The 18,008-nt window shown below is 39.1% G+C and overlaps 1 protein-coding gene across 5 annotated transcripts in view; it reads left to right on the plus strand.

Annotated features, from left to right (window-relative positions):
• ranbp3b (RAN binding protein 3b) overlaps positions 1-8,444 on the plus strand; it is a 171,954-nt gene extending 163,510 nt beyond the window's left edge. For 4 of the 5 annotated variants that reach the window (XM_072244196.1, XM_072244194.1, XM_072244197.1 and 1 more), the window contains one exon: positions 7,143-8,444. In XM_072244196.1, coding sequence (XP_072100297.1) covers positions 7,143-7,186 — 44 coding nt within the window. In that variant the 3' untranslated portion in view covers positions 7,187-8,444. The remainder of the gene's footprint in view (positions 1-7,142) is intronic. The other variant, XM_072244198.1, reaches the window with a different exon arrangement.
• The last annotated feature ends 9,564 nt before the right edge of the window (positions 8,445-18,008 follow it).

Consider the following 18,008-nt stretch of genomic DNA (forward strand, 5'->3'; position numbering starts at 1 on the left):
TCTTTATCTTTGCCTATTGGACAATGTGTTAACCCCTGCCTTCCTGCAGCTTTCAATGTGGTACCATGACACTGTGGTTCAGGGAACTGTTCAAGGGGGAGAAGAGAAGTGTAGCTGTAATTGGAAATAGCATATACAGGAACAGATACAATTTTCTGTAACATGATCAGGAGTCCTGAAGGCTGTGTGCCCAGGTTTGTGACATCTCACCTGACCTGCAGTGGAATTTATAGTGGGAGGGGAAAGATCCAGTTGTTGTGGTCCATGTAGTACCAATGACATGGGAAGAACAAGGAAGGAGGTTCTGCTGATGGAGCAGCTTGGTATTAGATTAAGGCACGGAACCAGAAAGGTTCTGGATTGTTCCCTGAGCCACATGCAATTTTAATGTCAAATAAAAGAATATCCCTTTAAAAGAGAGATGAGGAGGATCTTCAGAGGGTGGTGAGTTTGTGGACTTCATTGCCACGGACTGCTGTGGAAGCCAAATTGTTTGGTATATTAAAAGTAGAGGTTTGTAGGTTTTTGGTTGGTAAGGACATCAAAGATTATGGAGAGAAGGCAGGAGAATGGGGTTGAGAGGGATAATAAATCAACCATGACCAAATGGCAGTGCAACCTCAATGGACTGAAAGGCCTAATTCTGCTCCTATGTCAAATATGGTCTTATGATAAGTACTTTTGACAGATTTCCTAAAAACTAAATAGTTAATTTACCAATTCCAAGTGAATAAGTTTAATCCTTTTGATTCCACTTATTCATACACTACACATGTACAAATGTTTGTAAGTCTCTGAAATAGAAATGCGGGTTTTTGTCTTCAAGTAAGTAAACAAGATAAGCACTCTTATGCAGAAAGCCAAGAAACACAGCATTATAAGAAAAGTTAAACATTAGCATGTCTCCTAGTTATATATCATTCTATAAGGTTCAAAGCTTCATTTTATTACCAAAATGTGTATACCGAATACAACTCTGAAATTTCTCTTCTCCAGATAGCCATAAAATACAAAAAAAGTTGAAAGACCTCAATCCCACCTTCCACATGAAAAGAAAAAGAAACAGAAACTTGCAAGCCCCACCCCTCCCTCACACAAAAACTAGCAGATCACCCACATGGAGAAACTACAAGGACATCAAATCCCAAACACCTAGCCTGCATATGGAGAACACAAAAAAATTAGAACTACTACTACTACTACGTCGACTCAGGCCTAGGGGGCCAGCGTCGGGCAAATAGGAACTGAAAGAGGCCAATAGGAATTACAGTCCAATCGATAAATCCCAGAATTCCGATAACAACTCCAAGAGCATGGACTCAAACCAGTGGTCTCTCCGAGAACCACTTGCTCTTCCTCAATGCTTTAATCCGTTAGAGACATAGAAATGTATTTGATGGTTACTAAAAAAAATTTTCAGATGTTTGCTTTTGAAAATTTTATTCAGATTATGCTCTATTATATCATTGTTCAGATTTTCTAAAATTTATTCCTTTTGCTATTTGAATTCTAAGACATATGGAAATAACAATGTGGCCCTGTAACCATTTAGAATGTGTTTAACGATAGAGTGGTAGGCAATGTCAATGCATAATTTTCATATTTCATATAATCTCAGAAAAATCACAGAACAGAAGCATGTCCACTGAGTGTGTAACAGCTTTATGCAAAAACAACACAGCCAATCCTGCCAACTGGCATTCTTGCCAAAGTCATGCAAATTTTCTTTTTTTCAAGTGCTTATTTGTCTCACCTTCAAACTCTAGAACTGAATCTGTCTCACCGTTATCCATTGTACAGGTCCACAATCCCTTATCCGAAATCCTTGGGGCCAGTTGCATTTGGGAATTCAGAATTTTTCAGATTTCAGAAAATTGATAATTATATTGATAATTAACCTGTCTCAGTGCGGGTGGGCTTTAGGACCTCGGGGAGCTCCAGACCTACGCACATCCTCCCGTATACTTTAAATCATCTCTAGATTACTTATAATACCTAATACAATGTAAATGCTATGTAAATAGTTGTTATACTGTATTGTTTAGGGAATAATGACAAGAAAAAGTCTGTACATGTTCAAATGACGAGTGCTGGAGAGAGAACTTCTGGGTTTTCCTGATCCACGCTCTTTTACAAATACTATTACAGTTTATTTATAGAGTAATATACTGATAAATGAAATAGTGGGATAATTATAGACCATAAATACACTAGTACATTTTATTTCCAACAAAAACATTCAATAAAACATAAAAATATACAGCTTCAAACAAACCGAATCAAACACATGGTAAATGACTTATTGGAATAAATGTAGAACATAAATACTCTAGGACATATACAGGTTCAAACTAAGCTAAGTATGTACAGCTACCTCTAGTTAAGTTGCAATATGTCTGGCGAACAAAGCTAAATACTCTACAGGTACCTGATGGCCAGGAACAGGATTTTCAAGTTATGAAGCAGCACTACGACAGACAGCGTTTTTAAAGACTTCTTCAAGTGTCGTCTGTCTCATTAACATAGGTTTATGCCTAAGCAATCTCTCTTTAACTGGGTAAACTGCCATAATCTCTTGCTCACTGATAAATGCACGTTGTTCAAGGCCAGCAAATAACTGATCATACATTTTCACCATATCTATGGGGATTTTCACCTGTGTTCACTATGCCATCATCATCACTACTATCTTCATGCTTATCTGTATTTAACATCATTTCAGCAATTTCCCCATCAGTGAAGGAATGCACAACAGGTGCATCATTGTCAATGTTCATCATTTCTTCAATGTCAGCTTCCTCTAACTTATTTACACTTTCGGTCGATAACATTTTAGCATGTTACGAGGTTTGATATCATCTTCTCATTAGTGACATGAAATCCTTGATAACGATAGATGCTTCTCTTTTTCTCATTGTTACCCATAGTGGTATCTGCAGCTCTTTTTGACATTTTCACAGTGAAATTAAACACAAAATCAACAATGAACACAAAATATCAGTGAACAGCAAATGCACGTGTAACCAGTACAAGCACTGTCACAAATGACGTCTGGCGGCGTCTGCTAGTGCTGCCACGTCACTCTTGAGTGACATCAGCTGTTGGCGTGCTAAATAAGCCTTGTTACGACACTCTCCACACTCCACGAAGAAAACTTCGTTTTTCAGATTTCAGAATTTCAGATAAGGGATTGTGGACCTGTATTTACTGTATTTATAACATTTCTTTAATGCTGTTGATTTTGGTTCTTTCACCTTCATTCTGTCTTCTGGGTCTTGGGTCTTGACTCTTGTGTCAGTGGAAAGAATTTCTCTGTCGATAGACCCTTCATAAATTTTCAATGGCTCTATCAAATTGCTTCTGAGGCTCTGTTCCAAAGAAGTTTGTTAAATTGTGTAACATTATTTGTTAAATTCTTATGGGGATTCAGGCAAAAGTTTGTATGGGATTATATTATTGGAAAGGGTAATATACAGCATTTTAAAAATTTGTGTTTGGAATTTGGTACTGTTCTCCATTCCTAGTTACCCTCCCCTCTCCCCCCCCCAATGAAATTGGGCCAGTTATGTATGGAATTCTGGGATAACACCTTTTACAATTTAGGAATGTCAGAGTAATGTGCAAATGGACAAAAACCTGATAGTTTTTTTTTATTAAAATAGTCATCATTTTCTTCTTGGTGGCAGGAGTTAAGTTGCCAACTAGGTTATCTTCCTACATTTAATACCTGTCATAGTTACCAAGTAATGAAGGTGGTTATTATGTGTGATCATTGGAACACCGTTGCAACCTACTTGAAGTTAATTGGCATTGAAGTTATCAAATATTGTCATTGGCACTCATTTCATTGTATACTGCATTAGGCTTGATTTAAAATATGCACTTGATCCTGATTGAACAACGCTGCCCTAGTTTTGTAATTGAGTTGTAATATAATTGGCGTAGTTAAGCATCACAGATGAAACTTGTCTCCTTACCTAATGATAAAAGACTCTAATTTCTCCATCACTTGTCATTCATTCAAAAGGTTATTCATCCCTGCGATAGTTGCAAGGGAAACATCCAAATGTCTTCAGATATTCAGCAATGACATAAACAGACATTTCATCCGCATTCAAATTCATCACAGCCCTCCAATAATATAGCAGCCAACACTATCCCACAACAGAACCTGAAAGAGTTCAGAGTCAGGCTGAGGCACAGAAGTTATCAGTTACATTACATAAAGTGCAAGCAATGACCACTACCCTACTGTATCCTCGTCAGATTGAAAATTATAATGGTGATAGGTTTTGTTCATTTGTTTGCAAGGCATAAAAAATACAAATGAAGCTCTGACTAATTGGTTTGTGGCACCCTAATTATGTTTAAAACTATCATTAAAAGCCTTTTAATTGATTTGAAATAGATATGGACTGCAGCTTCAAAAAGGTTTAAACTGTTGAGGAGAGAGAGGAGGGGGAGAAGAGTACAAAGTAAACTTCAAAAGGCTAAATGATCTGTTCTGTGTTGAGGCATTTTGTGAACGTGCCAAATACTTACCTGAAAATCTGGTGCTGAAGATTAGATCCAGAAGTAACATCTGCTGCCAAAGATTAGATCCAAAATAGCTGCTAATTGAACTTCTGATTAAACCAAAGGAGGAATTAATACTATACCACTTCTAGATAATTTGCTTCTCATGGTTGCAACTGTGGCTGAACGCTGACTTTCTTGCCTGTGGGTTTAAAGGTTGTGGGTTCATCAGGTGTACATTACTGAGGAAGTACTGTGACGTTAGAGCTGTCTTTCACTGGATGAGCTTTAACATGGGATTATCTAAAGATATATAATAGAATATCCATGTTTCCATGCATAACTCAGTAATGAAACAATGTAGGGATCCAAAGTATTGCATATAAGTTAGATTTAGTATAAGGATGTGCACACACTATTGTTTATTTTTCCCAAAACGCCTGTAAGAGGCCCTCCATGGTCCAAAGGGTGTCTAATTTTAATTTTCCTGATTGTAAATTGAGTTTTTTTCAGATCTATTTTTAAGTAACTACATCTTGGGTGAACCTGACCCAGGTACTTTTGGTCCACTTGGAACAGTACAGCAGAGGAACGTGCCCTTTGACTCACAATGCCTACTAAACTAATCCCTTCTGCCCATACAATGTCCATATCCCTCCATTCTCTGCTCATTCATATGCCCACCTCAGAGCATCTTAAACACCTCTGTAGTAGTTGCTTCCAATTCCGCCCCTGACGGTGCATTACAGGCACCCACCACTTTTTGTGTAAAAAGGAACATGCCCAATCTTACCTAAAATGCATGCCTTTAAATTAGACATTGAACATGAAATGGAACCACAAAGAAAATCAAAACAATTGTTCAGTTTCTGTGAGAGGCCTGCTACAGTTTAAACCAGTTAGCTGAGTATGTATTAGAGGATGAACTAGGCTTAACAAGGTACCAAAGGAATGCCTTTGATACTATTACAAGGACTGTTTACAATGACCAAGGAATCTTTTTTGGATACTTTTGTTGGAATAAGAAAGAACTTATTAATGTACTTTTATCTAAAATTTGAAAACAAAACAAGATTGCCCTGCCATTGCATCATCAGGCATTATTTCAATATTTTTGACAGGGGAAAGAATGTTGTAAAATCTTAAGACAGTAATAAATTAATGGGAGGTGTTAGAGTAATGGTAGCTGAAGATTGTCGTCAAACACTGCATTTATTCCATGAGGTACCAAAACGGATGATTTGAAAGTTTGTATTAGAGCATTATCTGTTTTGAGAAAATATTAATGGATTACACATGAGAACTGAAATGCAAACACATTTGATAGCTGATCCATCTGTGTGAACTTCCTTCAAAGTAACATAAATTAGGAAATGGGAAATTAAGCATGCAGATTCAATAGGAATGATCTCAATGAAAACTTGGAGCCAAATTGTTACATTACTTCATCATCTGATGCAAGCTGTTTTACCACGTCACAAGATTTTATTTGAATTACTGATGGTTCTGAGGAAGAACAACTTTAGTACCAAAAAGTGATGCAGTGCAGGCCTTGAATTCTTCTCTTAAAGCTTCTCGAGCAATCTATACAATATAGATCTATTGACAGTGTGACAGACATTGATAAAAACTGTATATTTTCCTGCTTAATTTTTAAACTTTATCGCCACCTAGTATGATAGCACATTATCTTGAACTGAAAAAGGGTCTCCAGTCAAGCTACCGTGGAATTTAGACTCACCAACTGAATGCAATGGCACACGATTATCAGTTTAAAAATTACTACTGCAATTCCACTTTTTCGCCACTCATTGGGTAATGAAATTCTTCTGAGTTCCTTCTCAGGTTTCTTAGTGACCTGCTAATAGATTTATCCTTCTCCAAAATTGGAAAGATTCTCTCTTCCTAATCTCTCACATTCATTCATGATTTTAAAGTTATTAGGTCACCTCTGCCATTTATCCTAAACAAAACATTAAGCAATAAGCCAATGCCTTATTTGCTCAGTGCAAAACGTCAAACACTATGGTTATAGTTCACTGCAGTTCTTAAATGCGGACTATGGTCATTATCACATTTTGGTTATGGAGCTTACTACAATGGTTTTCAAAAGTTTTGAAAGCCACTATATAATTGCAGATATTTTCTAATGTTTTTTAGTACTTGATTGTCTGAAATCACTCTAGATAAATATTCTGGAATCTTTAAAAGTCTTAATATTATCTGAAACATTTCCTGGTCTAATAAATTTATTGAGGTATCTAATATGTCAGAACAAAGATTTATTGTTCTTATGATAATTGTAGTAGTGGGCCTGTGTTCTAAGCTCTGTTAAGAGTCATGTAATTCAGTTCTTATGCCACATTCAAGAATGAATTGTGTTGCTTTGCATTCCAGTCTGATGATAAAACTTAAGTGATTTCATTTTTCAACTATGACAATCAGTTTAATTTTAAAATACTTGAGGAAACAGATTTCAAAATTATATTATGCCAGGGTCTGTTTTATTGTTGTTTTTCTTTTCTTGGAATTTTTCACAAATCTGATATTATGGAACTTGAAGATACAAATTAAGAAAGAAAGAGTTAGTACGGATTAACTGATACTTGTTTCTGTATTGATTTTAGGCGCTTGTGACACAGATGAAAAACAGACTACAGGAAGTACATAGCGACATTGGAAATATTCCGCTTGCAAGGTTTCTGCTCCAGGAACTTGCAGGCAACTCTGTGGACACCCCAGACCAGTGTTTTCTTTCAGGCATTGTTGAAGATGAACTCCAGACTGGGCCCAGCACATCTCACTGGCAGCCTGTGCCTTCCTATCCTTGTGTTTTGTCCAAATTAATGGCTTTCACATGGTTGACTGAGGAACAACTGATTTTCTGTTTTGGATGCAGAGGCTCATCATATTGATGAGTGAAACTTGCTCTCTGACTCTTGAATGGCTCAGCAAGGCACTTCACTTTTCCAATGGGACTTTATTCAGTACAGCCAGTGCGCACGAAGTTATGAGTTGTCGTTATCAGTGTCTGTCTCTTTCACACACCTATCCATATACACACTTTATGTTCTGGCAGATGAGTGCACAGAGGTCAGATTTTGCAACTTAGAAGAGGAGAATTTTCAAGGATTGCATCTCATAGCAACAGTGATAATAACAGACTGTGACTTACAATGGACTTTAGGCAAAGAGTCCTGTTTTCTCATTTTTCCAATGTTATTACTGGGACTTGTGTTGTGCTGTTTTTTTATTTCTTTGAAGAGTTATGCTTGTGTGTTCACAGAATCCTGCAATTTGGGCTTTTTTGTACACAGTAATATTTTTGTTCTTGATGTAACCAAGAACTTCGGTAAATTTGGGGGGATAAACAGGGAGATGCTGGGAGGTTACTGAGCTGTAAATTAAAGTGTGCTTTTCCCTTTACTGTCTACTTGCTTTTGCAGCAAGCCTTGGAAGCGGAAATGTAATAGTTAAATTTTAGCACAGAAATGATTAGTATGTAATGTTTCCTTGTTCAAAAATGAAAAAGACAAAAAACCTCCAAATTATTTTTTCGTTTATTTCTTCAGAGCCACTCCATGTAATTTGGGGTTGGATCTGCGTAGGTCAGTTTGTGTTTTCTGTCTCTGTAACTTGTCCTGTTTGGACTGATAGTAGCTTTCTTTATACTGAATAGTTGAGAGTTCTGAAATAAGAATGGAATAAAATCCATCCTGTCCTCTCCCGACCCCTCCCAACAGGACTGAGCTGGAAAGTGGTTTCTTTTTGCTAAAAAGCCTTAGCTCCTAGAGGAAATCATTACTGATGTGGTTGAAAAGTTTGTGTAAGATTATTACATCAAAATGTATTTCTGGATTACATTAAACATTTAACAAAACACTTTGTTTATTTTATGTAGGTTATGTGGGATTATAGTGTTTTTTATTTTTCATGACCATATTTTTGCTTGAGAATGGAAACCTATCATTTTACAATTAATAATTAATTTAGGCCTTTTTCCCCTAATTTCTCTTGAACAATTTGACAGTATTCATATTCTCTTAAGGTAAGGTTTAGCAAGGGGTTCCAGAAGTACATGTTAGCACAGGGAAAAGCTTTAATCTACCTTATGTTAAATTTATGCACATCTAACTGGAATCAGCTTACAAAACTTGTAAAGTGTTAGTTTTTTTTACATTTTTGTTGTAGCCTGATTTCTTTCAAGCTGTGAATTGCATTAGTAATTCTCTCAAATTCACAACCTTTCTCACCATGGTATGTAAAGTGCTATTGACTGAAGAATAGGGGCACTTATGAAATAAAGAATGGGAAGTAGGTTTGCTACCTTTGACTTCACAAGCTATTTTCTGAGACTTTTGAATGATGGCCAATGATTATGCTGATAAATTTAGCCCCCATGCTGAGCTTGAAGCATAAGGATGTAAGAAATAGGATCAAGAGGCTATCTATCCCCATTCAGTCACCTGGTGCCTACTCCACCATTCAATAAGATCATGGCTGACCTGGCTGTAGACTCAGTTCCATCTACCTGCCCTTTCCCCATAACTCTGAATTCCCCTACGATGCAAAAATCTATCTGACTGTGTCTTAAATCTATTTAATGAGGTAGTCTCTGCTGCTTCCTTGGGCAGAAAATTCCACAGGTTCACTACTCTTTAGGCAAAACAGTTCCTTTTCTTCTCCATCCTAAATCTACTTCTTTGAATCTTGAAACTATGTCCCTTAGTTCTAGTCTCACTACATTTTGAAACAAATTTTCTGCCTCTATCATATCTATCCCTTTCATGATTTTGTAAGTTTCTATAAGATACCATCTCCCTATCTTCTGAATTCCATCGAGTTTGGTCTCGGGTGACTCAATCTCATATCACAGGCTAATCTCCCCTTATTTTCAGAATCAACTTGGTAAACCTCCTCTGCACGGCCTCCAAAGTCAGCATATCGTTTCTCAAATGAGGAGACCCAAGCTGCACCAGTACTCCAAGTGTGGCTCACCAGTATCCTGTACAGTTGCAGCATAACCTCCCTGCTCTTAAATTCAATCCCTCTAACCTTCCATCTCACTTCTTGTTAACCTGTTGCACCTGCATATTTGCCTTTTACAATTCATGACCCAGCAGTCCCAAGTCACTCTGCACAATGGCATGCTGCAATATTGTACCATTTAAATAATAATCCAATCTTTTATATTTCCTTCCAAAGTAATGACCAACGATGTACTCCATCTACTGGAGCCTTGGCCACTTACTTAAGCTATCTATATCTCTCTTCGTCCTCCGGTCAATTTGCTTTTCCACACAATTTAGTGTCATCAGCAAACATGATCCCATCTTCCAAATTGTTAATATATATTGTGAATAGTTGCTAGCCCAACAACGACCTGTAAACACAAAATACTCTGCAGATGCTGGGGTCAAAGCAACACGCAGAACACGCTGGAGGAACTCAGCAGGTCGGAAGGGTCTCGGCCCGAAATGTTGACTGTTCTTTTCCACGGATGCTGCCTGACCTGCTGAGTTCCTCCAGCATGTTGCTCCAACAACAACCCCCTGAGGCACTTACTGCCAACCAGAAAAACATCCATTTATCCCAACTCTACTTTCTATTGGTTAACCAATCCTCTGTCTCTGTTAATATATTATCCCCAGCTCCGTGCATCTTTATCTTATGGATAAGCTTTTTATATGGCACGTTATCGAACACCTTCTGGAAATCTTAAGTATGCAGCATCCACCTGTTTCCCTCTATCCTCTGCACTCATTGTATTCTCAAAGAACTTCAGTAAATTTGTCAGCAGACTTACCCTCCATGCTGTGTCTGCTGGTGGAACTATTTTTATCCAGATGTCTCATTACTTTTCCTTAATGATAATTTCATGAATTTTCCCAATTACAGAACATTAAGCTAATTAGCCTAGAGTTGGCTTCTCTAGCTTACATCCTTTTTAAACCATGGTATGACATTTACTGCCTTCCAGTCTGCCGGAAACTGCCAAGACACCAGCAAAATTTGGTAAATTATCACAAATGTTTCTACTATAACTTCTGCCACTTCTTTCAGTACCCTGGGTTGCATTCCATCAGGATCAGAAGACTTGTCTACCTTTAGACCCATTAGTTTGCTCAGCCCTACCTCCCTAATTGTATTGCGGATCTCACCTCCTATTGCATTCATAACATCTCTCTGTTATGTTAGATGTGTCCTGCACCCAAAATAGTTGTTCAAAATATAGGCTATTTCTGCATTACTCAACATCAATTCCCCATTCCCATTTTCCAAGGAACTGAAGTACTCTTTTTCTGCTTTATATAGTTACAAAAGCTTTCACTAATCTTTTTATATGTTGTACTAATTTATTTTGAAGATTTATTTTCCCTTTCTTTATTGCTTGCTTGATGAAAAATGGATGATGAAAAGATTTGCATTCACAAAATCTGCAAAAGTAATGATAATTGAAATTGTAGAGTATTTTGAAAAATTGATAAAGTACCTAGCCTATTAAAGCTAGCCTGATACATATTCATTTATTTTGCTCTATCAAGGTGGTTACTTGTAAGCTATGGGTCATTTTTTTTCTCTTCAAATTCATGCCTGCAGTAGTTCTTATAGAACTTAACTAGCTTACTTAAAGTTGTAAGGGACACTTCAATCTGAAAGGGTCTTGGTATCTATTCTGCAAGCAACTTCACTTTTTTTGCTGGGAAAACATCAACAAGCGGTAGTGGGAATAGGTTCCAGAAAGCATATGACAGTTTTGTCACTGTAAATTATAAAGGAGAACACTAAGTATACAGTTATATTTGAATTTTATATGAATATACCCTGGAATTCCCAAAAATGACCTCAGTAAACCTATTTAGATGATGTATAGAATATTGGAACATGAAGCTATAAATCACTGGAACAGGCCCTTCGCCCACAATGTTGTGCTGAAGCAGCTTAAAAGGTTAATCAAAAGCCCTCAAAAACTAATCCCTCCTACTTACACAATGTCCATATCCCTCCATCTTCCTCACATTCGTGTGTCAATCGAAATGTCTCTTAAAAACCTCTGTATGTGCTTCTAACCCATACCAGACAGTAGACACTCACTACTCTGAGTAAGGAAAAATCTTACCCCCTCACATCCCCTTTGAACCTACCTCCTCTCACCTTCAATGCATGCCCTTTGGTATTAGACACTTCTACCCTGGGAAAAAGATGCTCCCTGTCTACTCTGTCTGTGCCCCTTATTTCTGTCAGATCTCCCCTCAGCCTCTGTGGCTCCAAAGAAAACGACCCAAGTTTGTCTAACTTCTCATGATAGCACACGTCCTCTAGACCAGGCAGCATTTTGGTAAACCTCTTTTGCACTCTTGCCAAAGCCTCAACATTCTTCCTAGAGTGGGATGACCAGTACTCCAGATGTGGCCTATCCAGAGTTTTATAAAGTTGCAAAATAACCACCTGATTTTTGAACTCACTGCCTCGACTAAGAAAAACAAGCATTCCATGAGCTTTCTTAACCACCCTATCAAACTGTGCAGCCATTTTCAAGGAACTGCGAACTTGGACCGCAAGATCTCTCTGCTCAGCAACACTGTTAAGGACCTTGCCCTTAACAGTATACTGTCTCCTTGCATTTGTGCTACTGGGGTGCAACATTTCACATTTATCTGGGTTAAACTCCATCTGATATTTCTTTGCCCATATCTGCAACATCCACAGCTCTACTTTCATCAATCTCCCTATCACCTTGTCTAAAAACTCAATCAAGTTGGTAAGACACGACCTGTCACGCAGTAAGCCATGCTGGCTCTCCCTAATTAGGCCGTACAATTCCAGATGCTCATATATCCTATCCCTAAGAATTTTCTCCAGCAATTTCCTTATAACTCATGTAAGACTCACAGGTCTATAGTTCGCAGGATTTTCCCTTGTTCCCCTCCTAAATAGAGGTACATTATTAGCCACTCGCCAGTCTTCCGGGACCTCCCCTGTGGCTAGAGAGGACACGATACTGGTCAAGGCCCTTGCAATCTCATCTCTTGCCTCTTTCAATAACCTAGAGTAAATCCCATCAGGTCTTAGGGACTAATCCACCTTAATATTTATTAGGAGGCCCAATACTCATCCTCCTTGACCTCTAAACATCCTAACATACTGTATTTATACACTCAGCATTGATCTTCTGGTCCTCCATGTCTTTTCCCTTGGTAAATGCTGAAGCAAAGTACTCATTAAGTACCTCACTTACATTCTCTGCATCCAAGCAACTGTTCCACCCTTTATCCTTGAGTGGTCGCACCCTCTCCCTAGTTATCTTCTTGCTCTTGATGGATGTATAGAATGCCTTGGGATTCACCTTAATCTGACTTGCCAAGGACTTTTCTTTGCCCCTCCTGGCTTTCCTAGTCCCTTTCTTTAGTTCTTTTCTGGTTCCTTTATATTCCTCATTCTCAGGTTGATTCTAACTTCTGAAAATTTACATACTTTTACATACCTTTTTCTTCTTGACGAAATTCATCACCTCTCCAGACATCAAAGGTTTTCTCATCTTTGCATCTCCATCCTTCCTTCTAACAGGAACACACCTTTCCGGTACTCTGTGCAACTGATCTTTAAACACCCTCCACATGTCTGGTATGGGCTTGCCAGAAAAAAAAGGTGTTTCCAATTTCCTCTTCTTGGTTCCCACCTAATGCCCTTTTAATATGCCCTACTCTCATTGAAAACTCTCCCGCCAGGACCAAACCCATCCTTATCTTAGCTATCCTGAAAGTTAAGATGTAGTCACTGTTCCCTAACTGCTCACCCACTGAAAGGTCAATCACCTGGCCAGGCTCATCCAACACTAGGTCCAGTACAACCCCTACTCTTGTTGGACCATCTACATATTTATGTACTAATTCCTCCTGGATACACTAACAAATTCTGCTCCATCTGTACCCCTTGCACTACGGAGATCCCCGTTTATATTAGGGAAGTTGAAATCCCCCATGGCAACAACTCTTATTTCCTTAATTTGTTTACATATCTGTTCCTCAATATCCTGGTGTCTGTTGGGGGGGGGGCACTATTGTACAATCCCATCAGTGTAATTCCACCCTTCCTATTCCTGAGTTCTACCCAAATGGACTCAGTGTCTGAACCCTCCATTGTCTCCCCTAAGTGCAGCTGTGATATTGTCCCTGATAAATAGTGTAACTTCCCCCCATCTCTCTTTTACCTTATCCTCTACCTTTCCTAAAACTGAAAACCTTGTACATTAATTACATATTCCTACCCCTTTCTCAACCAAGTTTCTGTAATAGACACATCATAGTTCCATGTACTGATCCATGCTCTAAGTTCATTACCTTTACCCAGAATACTCCTAGCATTGAAATACACACACTTCAAACTATCCAACCCATCATACCTGTTATTTAGATTTTGCCTTTCAATACTTTTGCTGACATCTACCTTCCAGTCCAGTCCTTCATGTACAGATTTAGTGATCCAGTTCCCAGCCTCCTGCAAAATTATTATAAACCCTCCTGTGTAGCATTAGCAAGCCTCCCGGCCAGGATATTATTCCCTTGTATTCAGGTGCAACCTGTTCCTTTTGTACTGGCCACCCCTTCCCCAGAAAAGGGTTGCTGGTACTGCAAAGTGTTGTGTGAACCGTGACAATAAAGTGCTGCCCCAAGACTGGCACCATCTCCTCAGCCACTCATTCATACGTGATATCATCCCATTCCTACCTGCACTAGCCCATGGCACCGGGAGTAACCTGGAGGTTACTGCCTTGTAGGTTCTTCTCTTCAGCCTCTTTCCTAACTCTACATACCTACTGTGTAGGATCTCTTCCTCTTTCCTGTGTTATTGGTGCCAGTGTGCACCAGGACCTGCTCCTTGAGAAAAATCCTGCAGCCATTCCAAAATGTCCTGGATCCTAGTATCCGGGAGGCAACACAACATTCTGGTGTCTCTTTTGCAGCCACAGGATCTCCTGTCTGTCCTCTAAATATCCAGTCCATTATCACTACCGTGCTGCCTGATTTCACCCTTCCCTCCGGAGCCTCAGTTCCACTAGCCTGGCTGTTTGCTGCTGTGCCCTGATGGGTCATTCCCCCTGCCAACCCCCAAAATAAAATATCCATTTTGGGCCAGTTAATGCTAAGACAATGTTGGTGAGGGTGTATTCAGTGACTGCGATTGAAATGGAGGATTTTGAATGCATTAGATGAACATTTGGTCCATGGTAGCTTTCCAATTGGTACTTGGTGCCAATGAAGTAATCCAGTGCAAATCCATTTATATACTTAGAGATGCAGCGCGAAAGAGGGTCTTCTGGCCTTTGAGCCACACTGCCCAGCTACTCCCAACAACCCCAATTTAACCCTAACCCAATCACAGGACAACTTACAATGACGAATTAACCTACCTGGTACGTCTTTGGAGTGTGGGAGAAAACCCACACATTCCACAGGGAGGACGTACAAACTTAATACAGAGGATTCAACTCCGAACTCCAATGCCCTGAGCTGTAATAGTGTCTCACTAACTGCTATGCTGCTGCGGGGCCTTGATATGTGTTCTCATGTTTTTTCTTGGCACTTGGTTATGAATGAGTTTGCCTTTGTTTATGCTTCTGCAAAGATAGGATACACTTGAGAGACAATAGTGGAGATGTACATCAGTATCCATTGTTCTGTTCTGGACCCGATGAACTATTGAAATACTGTATGTACTGGTTATATGCCTTCTTAACCTCCTTTTATACTCCAAATCCAGATCTAATGTTGTGAGTGTAGTGATAATATCTGTTATATAAATTGAACTGTGGAGCAAAGCATCACATACATTACAATCTTTGAAGAGGCTGAGCTGATGAATGTTTTAGTGAAATGAAGTAGAATCAAGAAATTAATTTGTATAATGTGCATGATTGACTGGACTAGGAGGAGAGGAACAGAAGAAATTGAAAAAATATTTAACTTACCCATAAAATTTACATATATTTTTCCTGCTGAAACTCTCAGTAGACTTACAGCAAAAGAAACAAACATACTCCTGTTATATGTGCTGAGTGGGTTTCTTGACTGAACTTCACAATGGAACAAAAATACTTCAGCACAAAGGAAGAACCCAAACACGAAATAAAATTACTGCAAATAATGAAAATATAAAATAAAGACAGGAATTGTTAGAAACTACTGAGGAGGTTGGTCAACATCTGTTAAGGAATAGATTTAACAAACCAGGCTGAAGACATTTCATTAGGACTGGAGGAAGTTCAACATATCATGATTTGAACAATATAAGACTAGGAACGCAGGGAGGTAGTGGGAGGAGGTTAAGGAAGATGGAATATACACTTAGTGGGTGAATGCTTCAAGGGCAGAGATATTTAATAAGAAAGGGGATAATGCCAAAAGGCATTGACAAATAAAGAGAGGCTGCATTTAGGAGAGTTGGAAATGTTATGGGAAACATTACCAACACTTGTCAAAGAAAAAACAAGTGCAAACAGTTATGATCTAAAGTTGAAACAAGAAGATTGTGAAATTCCCAATCAAAAGTTATTGATGTGTTCTTTCTTCAACTGACTTTGAATTTCATTAGAACAGTTTAGAAAACACTAAAGCAATGATCAGATAGAAAATTCAAACGGATGCAGGTTAATGCTACAAGGGTTAATGGACATAGAGAAAAGGCAGGAACAGGACATTGAGGTGGATAATCAGATATGGTCAAGTCACATACTAGAGCTGGGACAAAGGGATGAATGGCCTACTTCTGCTCATCTTTGCTGTGTCTCCATTAACTCCTGATCTCGTTCTCAAAACCTTTCATGGAGTGTTTGTTGGGACAGATCTTTCAATCTTCTGGTCTTCTATGAATTTACAAAACATCCAGGGTATTTAAACCCTACCCTCTCCATTCAGATTTTGTTTGAGCAGTTAATTAAACCATAGAACCATAGAACCATAGAAACTACAGCACAGAAACAGGCCCTTTGGCCCTTCTTGGCTGTGCCAAACCATTTTCTGCCTAGTCCCACTGACCTGCACACGAACCATATCCCTCCATACACCTCCCATCCATGTATCTGTCCAATTTATTCTTAAATGTTAAAAAAGAACCCGCATTTCCCACCTCGTCTGGCAGCTCATTCCGTACGCCCACCACTCTTTGTGTGAAGAAGCCCCCCCTAATGTTCCCTTTAAACTTTTCCCCCCTCACCCTTAACCCATGTCCTCAGGTTTTTTTCTCCCCTTGCTTCAGTGGAAAAAGCCTGCTTGCATTCACTCTATCTATACCCATCATAATTTTATATACCTCTATCAAATCTCCCCTCATTCTTCTACGCTCCAGGGAATAAAGTCCTAACCTATTCAACCTTTCTCTGTAACTGAGTTTCTCAAGTCCCGGTAACATCCTTGTAAACCTTCTCTGCACTCTTTCAACCTTATTTATATCCTTCCTGTAATTTGGTGACCAAAACTGAACACAATACTCCAGATTCGGCCTCACCAATGCCTTATACAACCTCATCATAACATTCCAGCTCTTATAGTCAATACTTTGATTAATAAAGGCCAATGTACCAAAAGCTCTCTTTACAACCCTATCTACCTGTGACGACACTTTTAGGGAATTTTGCATCTGTATTCCCAGATCCCTCTGTTCCACTGCACTCCTCAGTGCCTTACCATTAACCCTGTATGCTCTACGTTGGTTTGTCCTTCCAACGTGCAATACCTCACACTTGTCAGTATTAAACTCCATCTGCCATTTTTCAGCCCATTTTTCCAGCTGGTCCAAGTCCCTCTGCAGGCTCTGAAAACCTTCCTCACTGTCTACTACACCTCCAATCTTTGTATCATCAGCAAACTTGCTGATCCAATTTACCACATTATCATCCAGATCATTGATATAGATGACAAATAACAATGGACCCAGCACTGATCCCTGTGGCACACCACTAGTCACAGGCCTCCACTCAGAGAAGCAATTCTCTACCACCACTCTCTGGCTTCTTCCATCGAGCCGATGTCTAATCCAATTTACCACCTCTCCATGTATACCCAGCGAATGAATTTTCCTAACTAACCTCCCATGCGGGACCTTGTCAAAGGCCTTACTGAAGTCCATGTAGACAATATCCACTGCCTTCCCTTCATCCACTTTCCTGGTAACCTCCTCGAAAAACTCCAACAGATTGGTCAAACATGACCTACCACGCACAAAGCCATGTTGACTCTCCCTAATAAGCCCCTGTCTATCCAAATGCTTGTAGATTCTGTCTCTTAGTACTCCCTCCAATAACCTACCTACTACTGACGTTAAACTCACCGGTCTATAATTTCCCGGATTACTTTTCGATCCTTTTTTTAAACAACGGAACAACATGAGCCACTCTCCAATCCTCCGGCACTTCACCCGTAGACAGCGACATTTTAAATATTTCTGCCAGGGTCCCCGCAATTTCAACACTAGTCTCCTTCAAGGTCCGAGGGAGC

The sequence above is a fragment of the Mobula birostris genome, chromosome 26, assembly GCF_030028105.1.
Source record: "Mobula birostris isolate sMobBir1 chromosome 26, sMobBir1.hap1, whole genome shotgun sequence".
NCBI lineage: Eukaryota > Metazoa > Chordata > Chondrichthyes > Myliobatiformes > Myliobatidae > Mobula > Mobula birostris.